This window comes from Vanellus vanellus (genome assembly GCF_965231255.1).
Source record: "Vanellus vanellus genome assembly, chromosome: 4".
Classification (NCBI taxonomy): Eukaryota; Metazoa; Chordata; class Aves; order Charadriiformes; family Charadriidae; genus Vanellus; species Vanellus vanellus.
Genome location: NC_138909.1, coordinates 20,200,750 through 20,228,495, shown reverse-complemented (window position 1 = coordinate 20,228,495; position 27,746 = coordinate 20,200,750). Strand labels below are relative to the sequence as shown.

At 42.5% G+C, this 27,746-nt stretch overlaps 2 protein-coding genes across 2 annotated transcripts in view; both read left to right on the top strand.

Annotated features, from left to right (window-relative positions):
* Positions 1-13,737: 13,737 nt before the first annotated feature.
* The window catches only part of LOC309670951 (kelch-like protein 8), a gene marked incomplete at its 5' end in the record, with an annotated part of 421,963 nt that continues 407,954 nt past the window's right edge, over positions 13,738-27,746 (top strand). Inside the window, 1 exon segment of the mRNA XM_082482091.1 lies at positions 13,738-13,953. Coding sequence (XP_082338217.1) covers positions 13,738-13,953 — 216 coding nt within the window.
* LOC309671220 (AF4/FMR2 family member 1-like) overlaps positions 19,072-27,746 on the top strand; it is a gene marked incomplete at its 5' end in the record, with an annotated part of 32,359 nt that continues 23,684 nt past the window's right edge. The window contains 6 exons of the mRNA XM_082482425.1: positions 19,072-19,077; positions 19,603-19,630; positions 20,005-20,056; positions 25,044-25,098; positions 25,230-25,267; positions 26,702-26,864. Coding sequence (XP_082338551.1) covers positions 19,072-19,077; positions 19,603-19,630; positions 20,005-20,056; positions 25,044-25,098; positions 25,230-25,267; positions 26,702-26,864 — 342 coding nt within the window. The remainder of the gene's footprint in view (positions 19,078-19,602; positions 19,631-20,004; positions 20,057-25,043; positions 25,099-25,229; positions 25,268-26,701; positions 26,865-27,746) is intronic.

The window sequence follows — 27,746 nt, the reverse complement described above, 5'->3', positions numbered from 1 at the left end:
CATCTTTGGGTTCATGATTTTTATGGGTCAGTTCAAGGCTTTTAGGTGCAGGAAAAACATTAACAGAAGCAGTAACAATTTGGGATTCGGGATCATTTGGGATCAGATGTTGCATCTAAACATGATGCACGATTTCCTGAGCTTGGATGTTTAAATACTTTGCTATAGCAAATCCCGAGTTGAGTTCTAAATTAGACGATGCGGTGGGAGTTAGGGCCTGCTGCCACTGGAGGGCTGCCTCACCACGGGGAGCCAGGGTGGGCTACATTCTCCCCTCAGCCTTGGGGGGGTGGGGTACTTCTTTGTCATCATTATCCTGTTGCCAGTAAGAAGAAAAACGAGTTTGCTGGTGTTAAATTACGAGGGCTTTATATGCAGGTAAGTCATTACTTTGTTGCCACAGTAATCCTACGCTTTTTTAAATTTTTGATATTTTGACATCATTATCACATTTCTACAGTTCTGTACAAAATATTTGTAGTTCTGGTGCTATCTAAGATTAATAACGTGGACACCGCTATACTGGCAAGAGGGTTGTTCCTTGTAAACCTTTTCTGCAGTTTTCCCGCCAGCCCTTAACAATACGCCTCGGAAGCCCGAGCACAAATAATGTTGGGGGGGAGGGTTGCGTACGAATTGAACTACAAGAGAAGTGTCTGTCTTACAGTCGTGTTCAGCCCTAGTGCCACTTGATTTCCAGCTATGGGGTTGACAGCAGAGCTCCTCCCACACCGCAGGGAATCCCACTGCATTTGCTGTAACCTTATTTCCCTGCTGAACACGCACGTCTCCCTTTGGTGCCTGGAAGGCGGCGGCTGTCAGTGTGGTCCGGATGCGTGTGAGTTATTCACAGGCTGCACCCTTGGGTGCTAGCACTTTCCCATCAAGAGGAGAAAAGTATCAACTGGCACACAGCACCCCCAGGCAGCTTGGTTTCACAGTCAGTACTACTTTGTGGAAAATCTTCCCCCCACTCCCCCTCAAGTTTTAGTGTTATCCAGGACATCCATAGAAAAACGTGTTTGTTTCCAGAGAGGGAACCTGCACCTCTTGGTTCCAGCCCTCCTAGCCAGGTCAAGAGCCACAACGGTGTCAACATCCTTGCCGGGGGGCAAGGGCAGGAGCAGGGTGGTATGGTTTGCAGCCGTAACGCAGGATTTTCTCTGCTGACAAAGGCTTCCGGTTGGGAATTATACTCTGCAGAAACCAAAAAAGACTCATTGTTTTAACCTTTCCCCACAATAGCATGCTCCAGTCATGCTAGAAACAAGGTGCTTTGAAGTACAAATGTTTTATTGCAATGTTTCATTATTTACAGTACCGTCCACTTTGTCCCTGGGTGCTACCAAAGTGCAAAGCCATTTGAAACAGAAAAGCTAAATGATAGTAACTCAACAGCGAAACGTGATTGTACCTTATGGTCGTACTGCCCTGCCTCTTCCCTGCTACTGCGTGCAGAGAAGTTTGCTGCTCTCCCTCGTCACTTGGAACAAACTTTGGTCACAAAGGATTGTCAGTTGTCGGTCTGTTCGCGGTGATGCAGGAACAGCAATGTGCAGTCTTTCCAGCTGGACGTTACTTGGAATACAGGGCTTCTGAATGCGTAACAACAGAACTTTGTACACAACACTGTCAAGTTCATATTTCAATTTCTCGTGTAAGTACTGGTTTATTTCCAATTCTTTTTGTTGCTGATTCTCTTTGGCTTATAGAAGCTTTAAGTCATCTGTTTTGAGGCTTAACTATCTTAAAAGAGCCTGTACCTCTAGAATTACCACTGAGTTGCTACTGGCTACTGAAAATGGACATGTCATCTCCTAGAACTGCATTTAAAGGTCTTTACAGAATACTGCAACTTTTACCGTATGTTTCCATTTTGTATAAAAATGGTGACTCGGACACCTCTGAAGCTGACATTTTCACACACTGCCATCTTAAAGTAGGACAAATTACACTCGTTACTTCAGGAATGACCCCTCAACAGAAACTTGCCTTTGGGGGGATAGTTACTACAAATTTTATTTGAAGACTTGAGAATCCCAGTATTCTAGTGGGTAAGCTCAGGTCAAGAATCTTTTCAGCTTTCTAACGAGTATATTAGCTTGAGAAAGTACATTGAAAGACAGGTTTCAGACCAAGTACCTGCTATTTCCACTGCTGCCAGCAGTCCCTTCGGACATGGGCAGTGAACTTCTCTGCTCCACTTCTCTTAGTGTGCAACAGGGATGTCGTTACCTTCTAAAACTTGAGACGCTTTGTGTTACAAAGCTCTTGCACAATTAGGAAATGTTTAAGACTACATTCCCGAAAATAAGTTACATGAAATGGCACTCGAGTCCTTCAGAAAATGCGTAGCAGGGCTGTTGGGTAAGGCTCAGCAGTACTAACTGCTGCTCTCTCTCCTCACCCCATGCCTGGTTTACAGTTCAATAATGAGTCCCTGTACCAGTTGCCTCAAATGATTCTGAAATTACAGCTTCTCAGAAATGGGATGATTGCAGCTCTTGGCAGGTTTTCTCCTGTGAGTTATACTTTTATTCCATGTTTTCACAGACTTTTCCGTATCACTACTGATAGAAAGCCACCAAAAGCTTTACAGTTGCAGGAGGTAACATCTTCACAAAGAAAATGTATTGTTTGCATTTCTTAACCTACCGTACAAAACACGGTGTTTAAAAGCTCCGCAGTGCCTCCCTTCCTATCGTTCCTCTGGAATTTGGAGGAGGCAGCAGAGCTCACATGCAGTCAACAACATTGCTGGATCCTTGGCCCACGTCCCGGATCTGGCTGCTGAGACAAGAGCACACAGCCACGCCTGCCCCTGCCCTGCAGTGTGACACAGGGCCGACGAGTTCCCACCTAAAGAAGATGGCAGAGGAAAAAAAAAAGAAAAATAAGTTCCTGTTCTTTCTGAGCAAGCGGAAAGTATTTCTTTTCTGTGTCTGAAATTCTATTATACAGCCTAGTTATATAGTCTGTGCAAAATATACCTTGCTAGTTTATGCTCATTATTTGTCTGGTAAATTTAGTGCAAAATCGGGTTGAAACAACCAGAAGAATGTAGATTCTTATTGAGCGAAGGGAAGAGAACAAAGGACGGAAAGAAGGAGGAGGAGGTAGTGCTTTAATATTTACAAGAAGAACCTAATGGCATAAGCAGCACTCCTGCATCGCTAGTCATGGATATTACTCAATTATTACCAGGAAACAATAGATAGACTCCTGCTGCGCACTACTTCTATTATGTTGTGTTTTCATATAGGCAGTTCAGTTTGATCTGAGTATTATCCTAAATATCCTCATCTTTTGCACAGCTCAGTAGGATTTTGATGACCAGAGGTGCTAAGACCTACCAGCTGCATTTTGTTCAAAATCCTGTGTTCTGCCTTGTAAAAGCAGATGGGAAAAGCAGTTCAGTTCCTCAGATGGCCTCAACTTGGGAGGAAACAGTCACTTACCACAAGGGCTACGGAGCCAACTCCTCCCCTGGGAGCGTTCATTGGGGCGACTGCACTCCATCGATCAGAATCAATGTCATATCTTTCCACATCGCTGAAGCAAGTGTTGTCATCTAAACCTCCTATTGCGTAAATGGGGCCACCAAGGGAGGCAAGAGCAATTCCTCTCCGAAGAAAACCACAGGATCAACACCTCAGTGCAAGTCCTTAAGGAAAAGGAATGGGAAAGACACATCAAGTGCAATGTTACCTGACTGGTACCTGTTTCAAACTATGGGGGAAAAAGTAATGAAAATGTTAAAAGTGAAGTTTATAATAAATAATGACCAGTAACTGCGGCTGGCCCTCTGTACACCTGCATCAGTCTTGCAGCTTTATCCTGAAAATCTTTCGTATGTTTGCATCCTCCCGTGAGAGGGGCTCTAGAGTTTTATCTTGACTTCACCTCAGCTTTCCCAGGCACCTCTACGTTATTGTGTGATCCATGAACAGGACTGTTGCAGCTAGAATATTTCTAGAGTGCAAAAAGACAAAGCTCCTGTTTAAAGAATAAAGGCAGGGGGACGCGGAATACTGTTTTGACTGAATGTCACCCAAGACCCAAGTCTTCTAATTACACGCTTAGATATATGAGGTTAGCTTAGCTATGTGATTTCTTGGTACTGAATTTTACGCCTCCTATTTTGTTTTATTGAAGAACCACATTTTGTTTTATGGAGAACCAAAACCTGCTGGTTTTAACTTTGCTGGTATAGCTGCTGCTACAATCTGGGAATGATTTTTTTGGGGGGTGATAAAAGCAAGCCTGCGCTGGATATTAGATGAGTGAACTCTAGAAAGATTTAGTTACAATTTCTTCCATTCTCTTCTTTTTTATTAAGTCTGTGTTAAAATAGTTGTCAGATTTTTTTCTACTGAATCTACAATTATGAGAATACAATCAGTATTACAAAATGCAAAGTATGGTCTAGACTCATTAGAAGCATTAAGTTTCTGCTTTAAGTACCAAGACAGGTGATTCACCATTTCACTGAGAACATTCTTGCCTCATTACACAGAGGGCAGGTGCGAAGATACCAAGGCAGGAGCAAGGGATGCACAGTCTTTCTACAGAACACACACTGGGGAGATACCCTGACCTTATCTTGCATTGCCTCACCAGGTAACGTAGATGGCATCAATGGTGGCAGTTTTTTCTCAACTAAGTATTCGGACACCATGTCCATGAATGGGAGGAATGGAGCGTAGCCAAGGCACAGCAGCCCTTCCATTTACCAAGGTACTGAGTAAGAAATGTCACAGAAATCTAGGGCTGATGCTTGCAGAGAATATGCCCTGTGGTGGTGGCAGTAGGGAGGAGTAAGAAGCTCCTTCTGGGAGTCTGGGTCTTTTACTTTGATTATGTCACAGCTACAAATAGCTTGAGGACTTAGCCGTGTTCAGTAGTTCACTCCTGCTTGTACATGATGCTTTTAGAAACAACAAATAACAAAACAGAATGTAGAATTCAAGAGGTTGATTTAAATGACAGCGGAAACAAAAAATTACCCATCTGTGACTCCTTAAAAGAATCCTAAATGTCAAAAGGCAAGAAAAAGCCTCAATCTGACTTTAAGTGTTTTAGTGCGTCTGGCCTTTTGTGGCAAAAACATAGGCAGCATGAAGGTTTCCTGGGCATGAAGAATTTCACTGTGCGTGTTCACTGGCAGTCATCTTGCTCATTCTTAAAAAGCGCAAAAAACCCACAGAAGTCTATCAGTTTCAAGTTCTTTATCGGGCATAGCAGAAATGCCCTAGATACGGGAATGTAAGCACAGCTGGAGTAGAAGAGCTCTCTGCTCCAGAAGCCAGGCCCCCAAGAAAGAAAAGAATAGTGACAAAAGAAAGCCAAAGTGTAAACGTAACCAATGTTACCAGCCAGGGCCTCTCCCTAGAGAGAGAGAGATATTATGCAGTTTTGCACTGAAATAGTATGTTACACACAACGTTGTGTTTCTGAAAATATGTGATGTATGCAAGTATGTGATGCAAATTTGTATTTGCTTTACAGCTAGTAAATAAAGGTGTTTGATAGCATAAAGCCCCAAAATAGGAAAAAAAAAAAAAAAAAAACCAACCCAAAACTAAAAATAGCACAATTTGGAAACCCAAATAAAGACAGGACAGACATGGTGTTTTTCAGCGTCAGCAAGAAATTATTTATTGCAGACTAGGACTTAAAATTTGGATCACGTACCTCTTTGTGTTCATTGATGCCTTCATCATCCACTTGTTTGTGAGAGGATCAAATACTTCCATGCTTCCTAAGTGTTCGTTTCCATCATGTCCACCTACTGCGTAGACTTTACCTGAAACACATATGCATCTTTTGATACAGAGATTGCTTGGCAACACTTCAGTTTTCATTTATGCAATATCCCTGCCTATGTGGAGACAACAAGCTCAAATAAAGGTTAAAGTCTTCAAATGTTTTCAATATCAAGATTCTAGTAAGTACAGACTTTATATTTTTATATGCTGTACTCAACCAGAGATCTGTTTCTAACTTGGACTTTTATACAAAGCTTGAGATATGTAGACAAAAAAATCTTCCCATCACTTGAGTACTGCAGGTCAGATCAGTTTTGGACATTTCTATCAGTCTCTCCAGATTTTCGGGGGGGCGTGGGGGAGGGGGGGAAATCTCTGTTCTGCTGCAGCAACACAGGAGCTACCGTTTACAAGGAGAAGTTGCATCATGGGTGCTAAGCTGCTCTGGACTGCACGGACCTGGTTTCAGAAGATGGAGACCCAAAAATAAAGGTAGGTCTGTTCTTGGAAGATTTATGGTCTTAGTGACTTGCCTGTATGGAGTTAAGTGTGAAGGGAGCTAGTATGAGTACTAGCAAATTCTGGGTGACTCTGCTGTGTAAGGCTATTTTTTTGTAAACGGGTTAAAAAAAAATTAAATCGCCTGTTAAGAGAAGAGGCTATGTACCGTTCATAGAATCATAGAATAGTTGGGGTTGGAAGGGACCTTTAAAAGGTCATCTAGTCCACCCCCCCTGCAATGAGCAGGGACATCTTCAACTAGACCAGGTTGCTCAGAGCCCTGTCCAACCTGACCCTGAGCGTTTCCAGGGATGGGGCATCTACAACCTCTCTGGGCAACCTGTTCCACCACCCTCATTGTAAAAAATGTCTCCTTATATCTGGTCTAAATCTTCCCTCTTTTAGTTTAAGACCATTACCCCGTGTCCTATTGCAACAGCCCCTATTAAAAAGTCTGTCCCCATCTTTCTTACAAGCTCCCTTTAAGTATTAAAAAGCTACAGTAAGGTCTCCCCAGAGCCTCTTGCAGGCTGAACCACCCCAACTCCCAGTTCACAGTAATATCTTTTCAGTAAGCATGCTCTCAGATTGTTTCAGAATCACAAACCCCTTCGTGGGGAAGAAGCCTTACTAAATTGAAGAATATCCAACAGGTAAGCCATTGGAAGACAGATTTATTTATTAAAAGTACCGATTCCACCAAAAGGAGCAAACAAGTGCCTTTAGAATAGCATTACTGACCTCCCACAGAGATCACACCCACGTGCCTTCTCCTGCTGTTCATTTCAGGGCCGAAGAACCAGTTGTTCTTACTGATAGAGTAACATTCAATGCTGCGAAATGGGTCACCAGATCCACCTCCACCACCGACACAAAACAACACACCTGAAGAAGACAAAACAGGTTTCCAGAAAAATAGCAGGAAGATGGGGGATAAAGTTGTACAGCAGAGTGAACTGAAACTTATGTAGTTCGGGAGAAGTCATATTTCACTTCAGGGGGCACAGTCATTGCCCTGCGTAACTGGGTGCTGGATTTTGCCTTTGCTTGGCATGCTGTTATGGCAATTAACTATCTATGCTGATGCAAAACCAATGCATATTTTAAATATGCTTTTTGTGATTTTTTGCTCAGGGAGATAAACATTGTTAAATATAAAAACGTAAAAATTCGGATTTGCAGTCTAATATTCATCACTCACTTTTGGTGTAGGTTAGCCAAAGAGTTTAAAAGTTAGCTCAACCTTCTCGTGCCAAAAGATAAGTGTCCACTGTTGTCGGTATAGCTGTGAGCATGCTGCCTGGTCACAACATACTTAACAGTTCTAGCTTTAATACAGATAGAGCCAATCAGGATAAATAAATAATGCTTTAAAGAAAGCAAATGACAGCTAAAGTTCTGCTAGGACAATGCAGCACACTAGCTAATTACCAGAGAGGTACACAACGGCTTTCCCAGTTTTGCATTAAGTCATTAACAACCATTTCTACCAAGCTACCTAACCCTGCACAGACGCACCGCCTTTTCTCCACACCACTCCCTATGGGATAATCAGACACACATTTAATTACCAGCAGTCTGCTTCCTTGGTGTTGTGCGAATGGAGTACTCAAAGTCTGGCACTGCCCTGCTGCTCAGGTGAAGGTGGTAGTTTCTTGCTTCATCCAGCAAATCCCTACATTTTAGATTCTGCTTGACAATCTCTTCCTTTGCCACAACACCCATAAGGAAACAAATGGGCAAGAGAGGCAGCCGTACCTGACAGAAATGAACACAGTTGGAGTAACTGGCTGAACTGACTGAGTCTCACCATTTACAGTGACGCAAGCATAACAGATGGCAGCTTCTGAGCCAGCTGCCAGCCCCACGCTCTTCACTAAAAAGGGAGGCGTTCATACTTTTTTTCCAGAATAACAGCGATACGAACAGTTCTTTTTAGTGACAAACGTTTGCTACAACCCTTTGCATTTAAGCAGCGGTGGAGAACTGCCCCTTGGCCCAGGCTGAGCGGAGGAAGAAGTGCCGCTGCCTGTACTGCAACTGCACCTGCCTGATGTGATGCAGGCAGCATCCGTGACTGTACCAGGATAGCCCGTGTCAGGTTAGTCTGCTGAGGGGGTGAATTTTCAGCTCATTGCTATGCCAGTATAAGAGGGCTTTTGCTAGAATGGCTGATTTTCTTTGGGTGGCAAGTCAAAGAGGAAACACTATCAGCATGAACTAAGTGTCTGTCTATTAAGGAGGTATTGATAGTGCAGTAACACCTTTCTCTAGTGTGGACTTGACAGACTACAGGATTAAAAAAACCCCAACGTTGAGAGCTAATTGTTTCCTTCCCCAAATCCTTCCTGTGGTTCCCTAGCAGAGAGCTGGTGAGCAGGCTGAGGAAAGAAAGGCTCCTTCTGGGTAAGGCTATAGGTGGTCACTGCCCAGAGCAATCCCCAGCGACAGGGCACATCTGAAATAAGGTCAGCCTCTCCAAGGCTGCCTTGAAATGTCTTCCTCCCCACAGTCACTTATTTCAGCAAACCGTTCGTTTGTCCTTTTGAGAGAAACAGTGAGGAATATGAAGTACAATCGGGTGCAAAGGTGGGACAGGTGTTAGCAGGGGGGACTGAAGCAAACCAGCATCTGACTTCCTAAGGTTTGGAATCGATGCTGTCAGGCGCCTCCCAGTTAGCTCAGCAGCAATTGTGAAGTCCAGTATCTCCAGTGCTTCTCAGAGCAGCAAAAGGGTGCTGTTACATGGCTGACACATGTCCCTGCCTTGAAGTAAGCAAGTGTTTCTACCAGTTCTTCCTTACCCGCTTGCTTTCAGTCCCACTTCTTCCTTTACTTTGGCCTGTCTTGGTTTTGGCCGATTAAAAGCACAGCCATAGCCCTGCTCATAGATTCATGAGGCAAGTGATGCGGTAAGAGCACAAGGCTGACAAATTCAGAACCTCATGATGACAGCGCAACCCCTAAGGCTGATTATGATGTGGATAATAACTATCGCGAAGCCCAGTCATGTTTTCTGCTAGCAATAATGTCCAAATCACCTGATGGCTCCGTATACTCTGGCAAATAACCCATATTTACAGGAAGGGGTTTACTTTTTCATTGTTTCATTCTAGACTGGTTACCATGAATAAAACAAAGATGTTAATCTCATCTACTTGTACACCTGGGTAATAATGAAGGTTTTTTTAAATCTCAAATTATATTGCCTATAAATTTAATTGTAGTGTACTAAAGAAGGAATTTTTCTACCAAAACCATCATGCTAGTCTAGACGAAACTGAAAGTTTTGGGAAGACAGTTAATAAACAGTTGTGATCTTTTACCAGGAAAGGTGAAAAATGATGCATGAAGACAATGACAGCAGTATTCTAGTGGACCTCTCTTTACTCACATGATGCCAATATTAGCACTTCTGCTGAATGCAAAACATTCAAGCTGGAGTTCAGTGACAACTGAAATGGCACAGTTGATCCTACCTGCTAAGATTCACAGGGCATTTTGCAGTGCACAGCATGTACCACCCTCCTCCCCAGCACAGGTTCTCTATACCTGTCTCAAATACTGTATTTTAAATTCCCATAATCAACGCATACGGAGCTTGAATAACTGACGTACCTAACGCTTTGACAGGAGGAGGTCCGATGGGTGTTTAAATAAGTTCAGCTAAGTGACCTTTTGATACCCGTATGTGTTTCTTTCAGAAGCAGTGGACTCTCATCAAGTCTAGATCATTAAACTGCTAACTCCTACAGGTAACCAGCAGTGCTAGCCTAGTGAGCATTAAATGGTCTAGCATATGTTTCCTAGCCTGCTTATAGGGCTAACATGTCTTGGTCTTTTGTTAATTAAATATAGGAACATTCTAGAAGTAGCACAACTTGATATGACACATCTCCGTTACAGTTTTACTCTCCTAGACACGTAAAAAGCTCCTCAACAGCTTTGCTCTCTTTTCTTAAGTACAAACACTTACCAGCAAGGGAAGTGAGTGTTTCAGGCTGTAGTAGTATCAAACCAAGTGAAGTGATGGCTTTATGTACTCTACTATGTGTAAATCTAAGAATTTTCTGCTCTAACACAGATGCAGCTTTTTGTTGGCTCCCCACTCCCCAGCCACGAGCATGTAGTGAGTACTCATCTCACAAGAGAAACTGAAGAATATGACTTCTTCCTGATATTCTACTGTTAACTCACAACTGCGAATACCAGAGGAGGTGCCAACTGCCGAGAACAATTTTCATCATGAGATCTACCCAAGGACAAACAGTTGATTAGACAACAAAACCAGTGACAAGACAGGCACACGGCGCCTCAGCCTGCCCTACCTGTGCAAGTATTTCATCCAGCCACGTCGCATGATGCTGTGGATTGGCTAGCAGCCACTTGATAGCAGCGTTGTAAACTTGCTTTTCGTTTTCAATATTCAGGTCACTGGAGGACAGGAGTTTATGGAGGTGCTGTGGTGACACACTCACAAAGTCTTCGCACTCCACCACTTCTGTAAAGTGTTCGCAAGCATACTGATCAGCCATGTCCATCAAGTCAATGCGGTTGTGACTCTCCGCAAATGCCCTGACTGCCAGGCAGTTGGAGGGATGGAAGTGCAGCTTCATGTATTCACAGCACGCCTTTGCTACCAGTTCCACCTGAAGAATGCAAGCAGCGTACAAGAGAGGCTGGACGTTATCCACTGTCAGAGTAATCCGGGAGGAGTACACAAACTTCACCAGGTCTTCTATTGCATCACCATCAAAGTCCCTGATCTCGATCAATGTCTGCTTGGCTTCAGCCATTTCCGAAAGAAACATGGCTCTAAAGTAAGGTATAACACAAGCTAGCACCAGTTTGTGGCAGGAGATAAGCTTTGGACCAACCTGAAAAAAAAGAAGAAAATAACCCTCAGTCTTTCACTGGAATGTCAGTTTTGGCTACGATAGGACGGACAGTTAAGCCGAAATAAGAATCCTGAACTCAATATGCATTGAGCTACTGTATTTTGTTCAAGCAAAATAACTCCATCTGCCCTGTACTTCTGACATCAGATCAATGTATCCCAAGCAGGTCTGAGTTGTAACTTGGTCACCAGAGTAGGGCAAGGCCGTAACACAAAGAAGCAATAGCACTGATGCACTGAACTTGCTTTTCTTTAAGAGGCGTGTCCTATTTCTTAAATGAAACATCCTTAGGAACCTTCTAGATGCATCTTGGAGACAGGAGGAGACTGACAGGACCAAAACAAGCAAGAGTTCCCTGGAAGTGTAGGCTAAAGATGCTATATCTGACCTCTGAATGAATAATACATGGTGCTTTTCAAAACCCTTGTACAGCATTTCAACCTCTCTCATTTTTCCTCTTGCTTTTTTATGTTCACTTTTGTAACTTAAGTAGGTTGTCTCGGAAGCTTATATCTCAATGATAATAGTGACTTCTTCAAAGGGAATGTTAAACAAAGCAAAGGTGGTGAATACCAGTAGTTGAGGATTAATTTGAAGTTAAGAGAACCAAAATATCAAGATTTTTCCCCCTAGCTAACTATAAAAACATCTCAGTATAGGAATTTGTCAAATCTGGCATAGTAGAAATTAAGTTTTCAGCAGGAAAAGGTATTCCTTCTTATAAACTATGTAAATATCCTGTGATCCGTAATATCTGTGAACTAGTTTGTGATTTTGGAATAAGTAAGATCTTTCTCTTAGATATCTTTTGAAGGAAGAATACTTACCTTGCTTACAGCACCATCAGTGAATATTCTAGGCACGTGTGATATTACTTTAACCTGCCTGGCCCAGTGCAGCCAACAGCCTTGTCACTGCACAGGACGAGGAGCTGGCAACAACCCTGTGACCTACAGCAGAAATGAGTATGACTTCCTGCTTTTTCTCCAGTACCGATGCCTGAGGAGTTCTAAATTTAGCATGGACGCTTTCCAAATATCCCAGAAGAAAGTCAAGTCTGCTCCTAGACATGCGACTTACATTTTTATTGTAGAATAATTTTTTTGTTACTTCAGCCAGTCCACTTCCTCCAACACCAGAGTCCATGAGCAGAAATCACTGAACTACAGCAATCATCAACTCTTAGCATAAAACGAAGAATGAATGCATAATAAATTAACCAGAAAACATGAAAACCAAAGTTTCGTAGCCAGCGTAAGAGAGGAACACGCTACTAAATACCGTCTCCAGAGACTTTGTCTTAAAACCTTACAAATCCATTTGCTTTCCTTGCCAAAATCTAACAGAACTCCTGCTTGTAAGCTAGATCAGTAACTCCATGCTTTCAAACAGTATTTCATTTTTTCTTGTGGACTTCATAATCTTCCACAAAACGTGTGGATGCATGGCCTAAATCTCACTGAGGTGGCTTCCATGAGTTCTAGGCACACAGAGCTGAAACTTCAAATATGCTACTGAACTGGAAAAATATTTGCTCTTCCCCTAATGCTTAAGTTTTTTTTTTTTTTTTCCAAATAAAAAGCTGGACTTAAATCTTAACCTAACTGAAGCTCACAGTAGCAGGAAGAGTAAAATACTCGAGTGGCAGAAGCAGAAAAAACCTTCTCCCCATTGTCTGTGGTATCCCTGATTTGTCTTTCAGCCCTGGGAAAGCTATGATGTTAGTATGGCTACAATTCCTTTAGTCCGAGCTGTATAAAACTTAGACACCTTAAATATCTTCAGCTAAGCTGGGTAAACAGTATAAAATAAAAGCTAGCAAGCAGGAGCAAACTTGCTCCTCATTGTCATGCTTTAATTATCAATCTGTTGGATTAATAAGGTTGCTAGATAAAAGGAAATAATTTTCATTCCAAGATTTTTCTGTAAGTGTAAATTCTTGTTCTCTAATTGTGTAGAAGCTTTTTATATTTTGCTTACATTTGCATAAATGCATAAAACACTTAAGGATTGCTTTAGCTTTTTAAGAGACCGAGGAAAGCTGAGTAATAAGTATGTACAAAATACCCATCGGGGTCAGATCAATAGTTTGTCTATGGCAGCAGTGATGAGAGATGCTATTTAAGGACCAAAGAAACACGGTTGTGTGTGGGCCGTGTCGCTTTTGTTCCTCTGCCATCCACAGCAGTGAGATCAGGAATGTTGGAGGATACATCCTTGCCTTTTCTTTTTCTTGTCTTTTTTTCAAGAAGCGTGGGCAACAAGTTCACAAACAATGGCTTTTCCTAAAGGTACCCGCGTAGGGTTCTTGACTGTGGGTCTTTTTTCCCTGCTTTCTCCTCCCACCTTCCCCAAGTAAGGTTATAGGTAGTATTTATAACATGTAATCAAATTGTTAGGTACTACCAGTACCTAATGTCTCATCATTTTTTGTGTTGGGTTTTGTTTTTTTTTTCCGAACAGGAACATGAACAGAATTTAACTGCATTTTAGGATTTGACTCCTGATGGGCTGGATTTTGTCTTGGCATGAATTTTTGAAGATGGACACAGTGCAAGAAGAAACAGCCAATGGCTTCAGAATCCATGGTTCCAGAGCAGGCAAAACAACATCTGATAAAGGGAAAAAAGCGGCAGCAACAGCAGCAGCAGCAGCCGCCTAGGTCTTCCAACAGTGACGGTGAAGATGACATCTTTGTATTTGAAGCAAATGAGGCTTGGAAGGATTTTCACAGCTCTCTCCTTCAGTTCTTTGAAGCTGGAGAGCTCTGCGATGTTACACTAAAGGAGATATTGTCACACATCCATTGCATTTAACAGCCTGAAGATTAAGCTATGAATACGTATGCTGGAGGTGGCTGTGAATTTGGGCAGGGGTATGGAAAGCATAGAATACCTGTTGGATCTGAAGCATCTCTATCTAGGTGTTTGTATTTTTTTTTTTATTTAGGAAGTTTACAACAGAAATGTAAACATTTAAGATGCTAACAGTCCAAGAGAGGACGTGCATGACTTCGACCTCACCCAAATTGCCTTCTAAGCAGGTTCCCACAGTTGATCAGTATGTAACTGTGCAATTTCAGCTCCTTGTAGCCTCGACTTACTGCTCACCAGGCAGGTTACACTTGTGTTGATAACACACACTTTTAAAAAGGGTAGAGAAATTGTGTGTTGAATCAGAGATAGAAAAAACTCCAAATTATCCTTTATAATTTAATATCCCACCCTTTTTTTATTTTTACATTGCAAGACCGCTCACTTTAACGCCTTCATCTGAAAATGAAGATGTAATTTGAGTCTGCCAGGAGTACCGGTTGCTTAACTCAGCCATCCCTTTGTTAGCGCAGACTGATGAATGACAAAGGCTGTAAGAAAGCACTCCTGTAACGCAAATAAGTAGTGGATTGTTCCTTTACCTTCACTACCTACATTCTCTTAACATAGTTGAATGCTAGAATTTTATAAGTGAAAAGCTTGTTTTGTGCTTTCTGATCGGAATTTTGAAAAATACCTCCTCTTTATGGGGAATACTCTATCTTTTGTGGCTGAACAACTGCTAAAAATCTGGAAGTGATTGGTAACTTTTAATAATCCCTGTAATACCTGCTCTCGTCCCTCCAATGCAAATAGTGCAGCATATGGGAAACAGATGAGTGACCTTTCTGTGAGAGTGTGAAGGATGACACTTTTTGACTTGATTAAAGTGTTTGCTTGCTCTGCTGTTTACCTTGATCTGGGGAAGATCCCTCTGATGGGGCACTGTAGCTCGTTACCCTCTTCCTTTAACACAAGGATCGTCTCAGTGGCCTTTCCCTTTTCAGCGGTTATGCTGATTGCTGAACATTTCCATTGAATCTCTTGTTTATAGGCAAGAAGCTGGTCTTGGATGCACTTTGCTCATTTTAACTACTCAGCCCTTTGGTTATTTTTCATTCCAATTTCCTTTGATAGGAATGGTTGGGAAAGGATGTGTAAACGACATGTGCTTTCAAAACACATGCGTTGCTAGTAGATAAGCCGATCCATCGAAGTGAAGTGGTGTTCCCTGTGGCCAGGTGGCGAGTCAGTGCGTGGAAACAGTGCAGGTCCTGCTGCAGAGCATCCCCAGCACCTAATTCTGCCAGGGGCATGGGAAGGAGGGCCCTGCTGCTGCGTCCTCTCCCACCAGGCACAGCCTGGGCATGGGGCAGGTGGGTTCTGTCAGGGGGCATCGCCGCTCGCCCTGGCTGTGCAGTTACTCTCGTCCCCACGTGCCTGAGGAGCAGGAGGCGTTCACTGTGCTTGTCCCAGCCCCTGCGCCTTGCCCAGCGGTACCCACACTGCTGATGCGTGGTGTCGCACGTGTGCAGGAGGGTGTCCTGCCAGGAGCCGCTCAGTGGTTTTGCTGATACATTAAAAGCAGATTTATGTGTTTGCACAGGCTGCAATGTCTGCTGTTTGTTATATAACTGGCAAATACCAGCATTGCCTTCGTTTTGTGCTCTTCCCCAGAGCTTTGTTGTGCCTGGGCTCGGGAGCCTGGTTGAAGGCAGCTGTGGGCGCTGCTACGGCTGTTGCCTGGTTCCCTTCAGGTGGCACTGCTGGAGTGCCAGGGCACCAGCAAAGAGATGGCCTCCTTTCAGAGGTCCTCATCACACTTGCGCTCGGGAGTCCTGGCCCATGCCAGGTGGGCACGTATGTGGTGGTCACTGCCTGGGCTCCAGTGAAACGGGTGGGGGAAGCACAGGGGCAGTCCCTTGATCGAGGTCATCTGCAGACTTTTCCAGAAATCACCATGTTGTTCCTACTCAGCAGTACGTTCAAGGTTTTGTTCTGAACTGCGCAAGTTACAATTGTATGCTTTTCTATTTTTTAATATCAGTTGATGTTCCCACGAGCCCAAGAGCTGGCATTCAAGGGTCTGGTGTGTGATTCCTCCACTTAAAACCACCTCTGCTTTGCCCTCTCCAAGCTTAGGGCTTTGTACTGGCTTCTTTTTCTGCTGAAAGCACATGAGTTCGTAGAAGAACGTGAGCCACGAAACAAGAGGAATCCTGCCAGCTGAACGAGCACCACTGTTGAATGAGCTGTTTCACTTTCCTTCTTTCTAATCTTTCTTAGAATGTATCTTCTACTAAAGACTTGAAAAGAACAGGCTTTGTAGAAGTGCATTATTAACTGGCCTTCTGATGGGGCCTTTAATTCTTACTAGGATTTTATTATTAATGGGCTTTCATGAAATTTATAGAACTGTTGGTAAGCCAGTGTTTAATGAGTGCATCTGTGTCTCATGTCAGTTGGTAAAAACAAAACAAACTCATGCTGCTTCCCTCTTTTTTTGTTGTAGCAAACCTTCCCCAGTGATGTCCACTCCATTGAAGAAATTTTGAAGGTAGGTGCTCTTAAATAATCAGTCTCTGTGGTTGCTTATATTTTGCATGCATTAAACTAGCGTGTGGGGAAAGAATGTCATTCTGTTTCTGTTCTGTCAGTGGATGTTGTAGTCACTAAAAGTGGTGTATTTTGGGATATGCCGTGGAGCAGTAAAGATAAAAGCTTCAGATACAGGTGGAGTTGGAAGACCAATAATGGTCTTCCTATCAGTATGTAAGTGTAATGCAGTGTGGTGCAGTTCAAGAGCAAGACTGACAAGTCATCTGAAACAGCCAGAGCTGCTCCTTTGTCGAGTCAGGGGGTTGCCATTATTGAGTGTGTTTCCTCCAAAGGGGCTGGACATGCTGCCTGCTGTCCATACTGCCAGCCCCAGCAGCATGGCCCTGAACAGGAGCACGCACCTGCATCCGTCCCACCTGCCTGCGCAGGGCACTGCTGCTGCACTGTTTCTTCTTCACTGTAATTATAGTCCATTCGTGCAAAGCTAAGGCAGCTCTGATGCAAAACCGTCTCCGTAACTTTGTGTTAGAGTCGGCTCTGTGAGCAGTGTGCAGGCTTCCAGTAGCTGGCTCTGAGTACGTCACCCATTCACTGTGCAGGGTGTGAAAATGCACTGGGACCTTTAATAAAGGTCTTCAGTAAAAAACACTTTAATAAAGTAAAAAATGGCTGGTCGTTCTGATACTGAGAAGACAGTTCCTTGATGTCAAATGCTGTTCTGAGACACGGGAGTCCTAACAGGTGTTTGGTTTCTGTGATTCGCTTCCCTCACTGTTGCTTCAGGTTGCTTCAGATCCTGATGCCTTTATTGCTCTCGAGAAGCTGTTCTTGAGGCAGTGTTGTAGCTGAAAGGTAGTTGTGCACAGGTGCTCACTAGCTGCTGTGCACTGGTTGGTATTGCAGCACAAGTACTCCTCCTGGAAATACTGCATCATTTTGTGTTTCACAAGACATCCTGTCTTCTTGCCTTGTGTGCAACGCATAACACTATTTTTGTAGCAACCACAGGGAAGCACTGACAAATGCATGAAGAGGTGTAGTGCAGTATATTGAGGAGTTTATAATCTACTGAAAGATTGGAGAGCTAGTCAGTGAAGCGAGCAATGAGCTGAACAGTGGGAGGGGAGAAAAGAGAAGGCAAGGGTGGTAACAGTGCCATCAAATAGTCACTCAGGTTAGTTGTAGGCTGCTTCCAAGTTTTGCACAGAAACCCCTGCAGATTGCTCTAATCCCTTCTTATAGAGCCAAAGGTAGCGATGTGGTTTCATTCCCTATGTATCTTTGCATTTCATGTTGTTCCTAATAGATAAGGAAACTAGGGACACTCCTAAACTTTCATATTTGTGCCTTGTTGAAAAAACGGCACTTGTAAATTATGGCACAGTAGACTTTCACGCTTCAGTCTATTTCATGCCAAAAGTACAAAGATGCACTTTGTACCGACACGTTTCTCATAATTTTTTTTTTTAAGCCCCTGAGCAAACTGCGTGTGGTGCATGCTCATCATGAGATGTGTTCCGCACGAACATAATTCCTAACTTTCATTCACCTGTTAGTGATGGTGGGTGAGAGTGAGGGCAGGGGAACAGGGCAGGAGAATTCCTGAAGACATAGCACATCGGGCAGTCTCTTTCTTTGGTTTGAAACTACGTCCCAGAGCTCTGTGTCAAAGATGTCTTGGTCGGTCGGAGCAAAAGCCAATAGTCCAGGCAGAATAGCGTGGGGAACGGCTGGCAGTCAGCACTCTCTGGCTGACGTCCTCACATTATGTGAAAAGCCTTTTGGAGTGTTGTTGCTGTAAGGGGTTATAAGAACTTCTGTGAACAGGAAAGTCCTGTGCTTTGAGGAACCCCAGAACTACTCATACAGGTTTTATTTACTTTTCCCTTTATTAACTGTGATAGCTGTAAGACTGAGGCCTAATCCTGCAAATACAATATGTACTTAACTCTCTACGAGCTTCACTAAGATTGCTATTACTTGGGCAATGGGAGTATGCTTGCAGAAGAGGAGCAAGTCCTCTCCATGGTCTGGCTGCTGTGATCAAAGGAGGGTTTCTTGCTGTGGTACCAGCTCAGCTTTACAATCGGGTCAATAAGGACTTTATGGGAAGATCTGTATGAACCTCTTAAGCTTAAAACCTCACCTGTGTGTATCAGCGAAAAATACTGTAAGCCGCTTCTCTCAATCTCTTTCCAGGAAATGACCCACTCATGGCCACCTCCCCTGACAGCTATTCATACGCCTAGTACAGCAGAGCCTTCCAAATTTCCATTCCCAACAAAGGTAAAACACCCTCTTTTTGCCAGGGTTTTTGATAAATTAGAGGAACTCTTTCCGGCTCTTGCATGTGTTTTCATCTGATTTTGTCCCTCTTTCATAGATAAAGGCTGTTAGGAGATATTATCTTTAGAAGTCAGATAAATTAAAGCACAATGGATCTTGAGTTGTATAACAGCTGCTTGCAATGTATCATTTTACTGAGAATTAGATCAGATTGTGCTTCTGAGTAATTGGTTTTGCGTGGGCTATATGGTAGTGTAACTGTCTTTCCTCTTTTTTATTTTTTTAAGCAAGATTTGTATTTTTAGAGTTGAAAGACGTTTGAGCCAGAGGGGGATGAATGAATTAATATTTCAATGACTTACACATTTGTTACAATTGTGGGCTTGAAATGTGACTGCTTTTCCGAAACATTTTAAGCATCTCATCTCTGTTGCCGCATAAAAACCATTTCATCTTTATTGCCAACAAAAATACTTGCTGACTGTGTTAAACAGAAGTGTTTGGCAGCTCTTATAATTTTTTTTTTAATATTTCTTCAAAAATGCACATACCACTGATGTGCTAGGAACGCATTTTTGGTGGCAGTAGCACGTATCGCTTCTCTGTCCATCTTAAGCTATGTCAGGCCAGCTTAGACTATTGGACACTTCAAAGTCATACTTTGACAAGTTAGTCAAAGTATTTATTACAGTACGTAACCAATATGCTGCTATTAAGAGAGAGCTGATTTATTTTATTCTTAATTTGCACTTTGTCCTTTCTTTCTAAGAATCACAGCATGTTGGATCTGTAGCACAGAATCAGAGTAAGTAGAAATCCAAAGAAAACGCACTTAATGTGTGTATTGACAGATAGTTGTGTGTTGTGTGCTATACGTTGAAGTGAACATCAAATGTTTACATTGATTAAGGAATTTAATTCAACGTTGAACAGTGATGAATTTAGAAAATGCTTAGGAAATTGCATACACTCATTACCTAGAAACTAAGACAGCAGTTCAACAGAGAGCAAGCAGTATTTCGTTAGGAAACCCTGTTTGGAGTGATGAATAATCTTAATGGCAAACAATTGCATTCTGGAAGAAGGTGACTTTCTAATCTGATGCTCAGAGACCATAGGTTAAAATACCTACTTTAGTGTGAGGCAAATAAAAGCAACTGATTCATTTTTGATTTACAGAACAGTATGAAGCACCTTCAAAAACGTTGCCTATTTCTCAGCCGAGAACATCGTAAGTAACCAGACTCAGTTCCCATCTCTACTGTGCAGTTATTTAAATGACCCTGGAATGAATTACAGTTTGGCTTACTTGATGATTCTGAAGATTAAGGCTTTACCAGTCTGATTTTTCTCAGAAAATTTCAATGCAGGGAATTTTCACCAACAGAAACATTACTGTTTCATGATTATAATGACTGTGTTAAAAACAAAACAAAGCTGAAGAAAAGAAACCCAACCATTAATGTACCTGATTTAAGGTTTTTTTCTCTTTTAATATTATTTAATATTATGTAGCTGTGGCTACATAATATCTTGTCATACTTAGTGCTATTCAAACTACTAATAATTTATTAAACTGACATAAATGATAAGGGATACAAAATGAATCTGATCTGTTCTGCATATAATTTTGAAGCTTGTGGGGGCTCGTAAAGCTACAGCTACCAAAACTGTGAAAACTAGGGGTGAAATTTTAAAGCAATCGTATGATAGAACTTTCTGCAATTGTGCAAGGAAAAGTTTTCTAAAAAGTGTTGTCTTAATTCTGTTTTCATTTTTAAAAGCAAACAAACAGGCAAAAACTTAAATGTTGACTTTCTAAAAACCTCTATTTATATTCTAAGAATGTTAGCCTGTTGCAAAGTGGGGTGAAGATGAAGTTTCTAGAGCTTTTTTAAATAGTATTTATATATTTCTACTTCTCTTTATCTAGTTATTCTTTTCCCTATCATGTTACGTTTTCTTTCAGAAGAAAGCTTCTTAGAATTTGAGTCTCAGTGTAAGATGTTTATGCGTAATCACTGCAAAAGTTTTACAAGGCTAGGAAGGAGTGCCAACTAACAAATGAATCGGTCCAATAGAAAATTTTAAGTTGGTGGATAAAATAACTTGGTACTTTCCTTGTAGGTTAATAATTAATTAGGTTAATAATTATCTATTAATTAGGTTAATTACAGAAATTGCTTGAAGGTAGTTTTGTGTGGGCTGACATTAGTCTTTCAGGATTAACCTGGCCAAATTGGCAGCATTGATAGCCCTGAGTAACAAATAGAAATCTTTCCATGTCTGGAAAGCTAAGGCGTCCCTGGGCAAGGCAATTGCTGAACCATTAAATGCTTATCAGTCCATGTGATATATAAAGATCTCATGTTCCATGGAAGGCTGCAAACTACAGACCACAAAGCTTACTCCATGTGTTTTCCTTTTCCTTATCGTGAACAATTTAATTAAAAAACCCCCAAACTGGGCTAGTCACAACTAAGAGGAAGAGCATCTCTCCATCTTGTTTGAGATTGTAGAATTTTGCATTCAATCTCTGTAAGATCTGTAAAACAACCCTTTTTATACTGTTCCAGCATCATGCAGAGGAGCCCGCCCTCACTGGGAGCAATCAGCTACTCCCTTAATCCATTCTTTATTTTACTCCTCCTTCTTCCACCCCAGCTTGCTCCTCCTGAACAATTTCTGGCAATTTTCACTGCAGTATTAAAAATACTAGTTTCAACTGCAGCAGGCTCTGCCTTCCTCCTCAGCTACCCTACAACCATCATCTTTATTTCAACTGTTCTCAGCTGCTTGTAAAAATCCCCCTAGAACTGTAGTCAGTTTTCCAGGTGGCAGAGAGAGAAGAGGCTTTCACTGTAAACAAGAATCTGAAAATACTCCTTTCTTAGCCCAAAGGTCCAGAATTGTAAATATGGCATGGTACATAGCTCTGTCCTTAGCCAACATCCCCTCTCTGCTCGGCGTCCTTCTGGGTACTTCAGAGCCAGCACTCATCTGCCCAGGGACATGCATACCCACAATCGACGACGGCAGTTGAAGCAGGAGGAACAGGGTGGTTTAGGTTTACGTCCCAAATGGAATTAAGCAAGATTTGCCCAAGAACTTCCTCTACATCTTTCCCTCGAACTCATGCGTCCCTTCTTTTTTGTTTTGTTTTTGGTTTCATTTGCACAACAGGGCTTGTTTTCTTTGCTGTTTAACGCACACGTGACTGTCTGAAAATTCAGCTGCCTAGAGTAGCTTGCATTACAAAGTGTAGCTGGCTGAAAACAGCGTTTGTGCTGGTTAATTAGAAGTTGAAATCCCAGTGCCTCTGTGTGCCCAAATTAAGCATTCAGCTTTACAGAGCATGCAAGGGTTTCCCAGATGGCTTTCATTCTTGAATAGAGCCCCGAAGTTAGCACCTGGCTACACTGGAATGGAAGCAGCCCTTCTTTTAAGAGGGGAGATGCCAAGCTCTTTCTTGGTGATGCATCTTTAACCTGGCTGGCAGAGAGGGACCAGCCTGTGCTTTCAGTGGGGTTGTTTGGCAAGTGATGTTAATTTTAGTGCTGCTTCTCGCTAAAAGAGCTCTTTTTAAATAGCTTTACAGGGAGATTGATGGCGTGTATATAAGCTGCAAATGAACAGGTCCTGCGAATGAAAACTCGGCATCTATTAACTCCTGAGCTAATTAAAGCATTAAAATTATTAAAGCAGATTTATTTTCTTTAACTAGGCTATTTAACAATTTGTTGAAACCTTCTTTTGGGGAAACTGGTTTTGTCTATCCTTGTAGAAGTATGACTCATTTAAAGTTTTAGTGTTCTTCCTTCCTTGAACCTAAATTGAACTTAAGTAGTTGCGATGTTCTTTTATGCTGAAGATCTAGATAGAGTTTCCTTGCATTATTCTCTTAACCTCTAAAAGAAATGCATCTGTAATCCACAATTCTTAAGGCAAAACAAAAAATGAAAACATTTTCAGAACTTTTTAGCATCCCTGGAAGTTTGTTCATTATCACCTTTGAAGGATTACTTTCCCTAATGGGTTGGGGGGAAAAAAAAAACAACAATTCATTGAGATGCCAACAGACATTTGCCAAACTGCCCAGAAGTGTGGAGAGTGGCTGTATTGTTGCTACCCTTCCTTTTTTCCTATTTATGCCTCAGTGGACTAGCGGTGAGCTTCAGCTCTAGCCCACGTGCGAAGTTGGCACAGGCAGGATTGCTGCAGACTGCATGCCATTTGCCTTCTGTAGGAAATTCGGGGGCCTCATTTTCCAAGGTGGTGTCTCATAGTGATTCCTGTCCCTCTAAAGAAGAGGGAAGAGGTGACTTCCACTGAGAAGGTGTGTGAGGAACTGAGGCAGTGGAGGCTGGGAGATGGAGGAGGATAGTCACAGGGGAATGGCAAAGGCAAAATGCCTGAACAAAGAAAGCGCGTAGGTCATCATGAGTGTAATCAGACAGCGCCTTTGTGGCACTGAGAGCCTCTTCTGCATCAGAGAGAGGTACTTGGGGACTGTGGGGTCAGTACCTTTGCAGGAGGTGTCACCTATGCAGGAGGGGTTGGCTCCGTACTGGTAGACAAGGAGACCTTTGGGGTTTCTTCATGCTGTCCTGCTCCATGGGCAAGAGTAGATTCGTCCCTTCTGGTTTGTGGAATTATTTGTTTTGAGATCGTGCCAGCTTCAACCGTAAACACGGTCCTATTCCAATGAAAGTATCTCCATGCATGTCAACTGCTTTGGTATGAGTGTAAAAGAATTTATCTAGGTAGTGGGGATAGTACTTAAATAAGGGAATCACTTTTTTATTCAAAGTTTTTACTTCTCTTTTGTCATGGAATCATAAAAGCAAACTGCTCAGGGTCATTAGAGGTGACCCACAGGGCCATAAATCTTTTTCGCTTTGTTCATAATTTGAAATGAAGGCTTAAAAGAGTGTGAAGGTTTCTGTAGTTTTCCTTCTCCTAACAAGCACCAGGAACACTCTCTCCCCACTTTTCCAAGGTGATGTGGTTCGCTGGGGATCTTTCATATTTGTTTTCATGCTATAAAATGTGTTGTCATGAAGGGTTGGAGGCTTATTTTTCTTATTTCTCACAGAGAGCCCTTAGATTGAAATGAGGCTGAAATAAGCAGAGTTTTGACCTGATTGATTAGAACCCCTGTCTCGGTTCCTAAGCGTTTTATCCAGTTTTTGGACACTTGTGTAACTCTCTGGGTTGAGGAGTCAGTCTCCAGCTAGTTTCAAGATTTGAACCACCGTACACTTGAATAACAAGAGTTTTGCCTGTCTGCTTTCCAACTCCTTTTGGGGGTGCCTGCATGATTGCCAAAGTGGGGGATAACAGTTTGGGAGAACTTTGGGTCCCTCCCCACAAATCCTTCCCTTCCAGCCTTTTAAGGACCTCGGTAATGCATTGAAATTGCCAGCAGTAGTTAGCACCTGCAGGTAGAGGACTAAATTAGGCTTTTTGGAAACATTTGCGGGCAGCCTGCTCTCTACTCTAGCAATAGTAAAAAAGAGTTTGTGCCTCCCAACTCGTAAACCACTTTGAGTATCTGAACTGCTCAATGTTATGGTTACTGCTGAGATGTGCACAAGTGTGAAGTTCATTGTGTAGAGAAGAAATAGGAGAAAGGCTTGACCTTGGCATTTACTTATGTATGTGCGATAGGAAACTTCAGCAGCAAAAAGAGAACTCCTGTGACAGAAGAAATATTCACAGGCCCTCAGAGTGTGAACACGCACAGTTTCTGGTGCAAAGACGATGCTTTCTGCCCCTTGGGGAGCCAGTGGAGGCTAATAGCGTGCTAATTTCTTGCTGTACAAGGAGCAGATAGATTTCTTCCACGCCACCTTGCGGTCTTAGTGCCTAGGTAACTTTTCTTCTCTGTGTTAGTGTGCTAGGTAACCGTTGTTGAGGAGCACTGCCCTCGTAGAACTTTGTCTCAGTTGCCTGTAGATGGCAGCCGATGACACTGACCTCCAATTGCGCAGCTCCTGAGATCGACTGGAAAGCATAGTAAAACGTTGAGGTTGTGTGTTGTCGTTTTATCATTCATTCGGGTAGTGAGAGGGTTTAGCAGATTGAGCATGCCAAATGTTCAAAAAGGATGTGGGAGGTTGGTTTGTTTTGGCAAGTGCAAACCAAGTCTTTTTCAGTGTCTGCTGCTTGAAAATGTGTCTGCCTTGGCTGATATTTATCTTCTGGTTGTCTTTCAGAATGCTCCAGGACGACCTGCAGCTCAGTGATAGTGAAGAGAGTGGTGACGACCAAGTCAGTTTTAGATGTTTTATACACTAGGCACACAGACATCCCTTTAAATCACCACAACTTGTTGCGTTGCTCCGAGTTCCTTACGCTAACCTTTCCTCCCCCTCTCCTCTTTGTTTTTGTGAACAAAACAGGTTGTTGAAAAGCCACCTTCTTCACTTGCTCCTCCAAGGTACAGGTTTGTTCCCAAACTACTAGCTAGACCAAATAAGGAGGAAAACCAAAACTACTTTTTGTATATGGGGTAGATAGGTAAGGGTTCCTGGTTTCTCTTGTAGACACAGGCTTTTGTTTCTAGCTGCCTGAAGCTGCTTTTGAAAATTGGCTTGTGGGGGGTTTTACAGAAAGCTCCAATTGGAACTGAGTAATCCAGTCATGCTGGATTTTGCCTGTGAGCCATAATTTTATTTCCCCAGCTGTTCTCTTTTTTTTCTCCTCTTCCCGTCCACCACTGTGTATGTAGATCACGCTGGAGCTAATGGGATTTTCAGTTGTAGTAGTGATGGACGTGAATCCAGTTTTAGTTTGGAAGGAGGCCCAAAACAGCCAAGTGAGTGAAGAACAGGAAACGGTTAAGTAGACTCATTGAGGCTGTTTCAGCTCCCTGATAAGGCAGCTGATTGTAAGCAGCTCCTGCCATGTATTGTTAGTCAGAAGCAATATTCAAGGTAGACTCAACAGCCACATGCCAGCATTAGAGGAAGAAAGGTGGAGAAGCCCAGAATTTTTCCTACAGGAGAGCACTGACAGACATTTTTGGCTTGATATCTGTATTCTTCAAGCACAGGGTAATGGTCGACAAAGTCAGACATGCAGAAGGGCATGCCGATTCTTGGCATGATTTCTGCGTCTCTGCAAGCTCTTGAAATAGAGTGTTCTCTTGATATCAGTCTGGATCAGCAAGGAGCTTGCCTCCAAGTAATACAAGCGTGTTGATGCTGATATGGGAAACAGTTTTCAAAGTAAAAAAAATAAAAAAAAACCCAACATTTTGATTTTGTAAGCCCATTTCAAAGCAAAAAGAAGCTGTGCATCAAAGTCGTGGCTCTCCCTCACTTCTATTCATTCCCATTGTCAGTGCTGGAGGAAAACACTTTTGAGTAGGGGAGGGTGTTGAAAAAAAGCCGCTGCTTGACATGGCTGTTAACGAAACAGTTACAGCACCTTGACCAAGTAACACAGATGAAGTGAAAAGGTGAAGGGGAGAATACAAAAAAGAGAAACCATCCTGGAATGTGTGTTTCCATCTTGTTAGCCTTTATTGGAAGTTTTTCTTTTGAGGGTTGGGGCTGTCAGAAAAGCACTTGTCAGTTTCAGTTGTTTTTTAAACTTTGGTTGGCTAAATGCTGCTTCATAGTGTAGCAGTGATGTCCTGCTTATGTATTTGTCTGACTGGGTTGGAGTTGAAGGTTTTATTATTTCCAGAGGTTTTTTATTCCGGTGCTTTATCTTTTGGGTATGGCAATGTATTCCTTTGGCCTTCTCCCATCTCCGCTCACTGCCAAAACATGGGGTTTCAGTTTTACTTTTGAATCTTGCCGTGTCAATATAATAAGTAACCTTCGCCCATGCTGCTTTCTAATGTTAGCTCATGGTGGTCTAGCAGTGCCCTACAGTCCCAGCCCAAGAGTGTGGCATCAGCACATTCCAGCAGCTCGGAGTCAGGGAGCACCAGTGACTCAGACAGCTCTTCAGACTCGGAGACCACCTCAGAGAGCACCTCCAGTGACAGTGAAGCAAACGACCCTGCGAGAGCGTCAGCGCCTGAGGTGAATATTAAAATAAAATGTAGAGGCTGCTTAATACAGCCTCTTGCTTCAGACTCTCTGCTGCCTGAATGCAGTCAGGACAGGAGACCTGAAATAACGTCATCATTCATGTGTCCCCTTGACATCTTTGCTTCATCATCAGACTTTTTTGCCCTTTGCTTCCCTTCTAGAGTTTGTCAATTAAATAATCCTTAGTAACAGCGTAATTAGACTTTTACGTGCCTAACCTTGAAGTGTTCCCCCTTCTACTTTGGCATCGTTGTCTAGCACTCCTGGAGGAATTAGTGTCATCGCTGGGGAGACACAAGTAAGGCACAGATGAGAAGCACGGCTTGTCTGGGATGTTTGGGGTGCACCTCTGCCCGTGCAGGTTTTCTGAGTGCTGAGGCTATGGGCTGGTTCAGGGTGAGACCAATTTCCTGATATGTGAAGAAGAGCCTTTCTTTTGCCTTAGAAGCACATGAAAGGGAGAATTTTATGTGCAGAAAACAAGTTTTGAGAAAGCATAGCTTTTCTTCTCATATCTAATACACTTCACCTTCCAGCAGTTCAGTTACGGAGTTTGCCTTCTGCAATGCGGTTGTCTTTGGAAGGAAACAGATATTATACTTCTACTCTTTTACCCAATCCTGCCTGCTTTGTTTTGAAAATACTGGATTGCAAGATCCTTCTCGCTTTAGTGAAATCCTAGCTATTTGCCATTGACCATCTTATCCTTTTTTATTCAGCAAACTGTTCATCCATGGTGCTCAAGGAGCAAATTATTGCACATGGCCCATTTGTTTATAGTCAGTTCTTCACATGCAAAAGCACAGACTTTAAGACCTATAGGCAATAGTTCCTCCTTTCTTTTTTTTTTTTTTTTGAAGTCTCTTACTATTC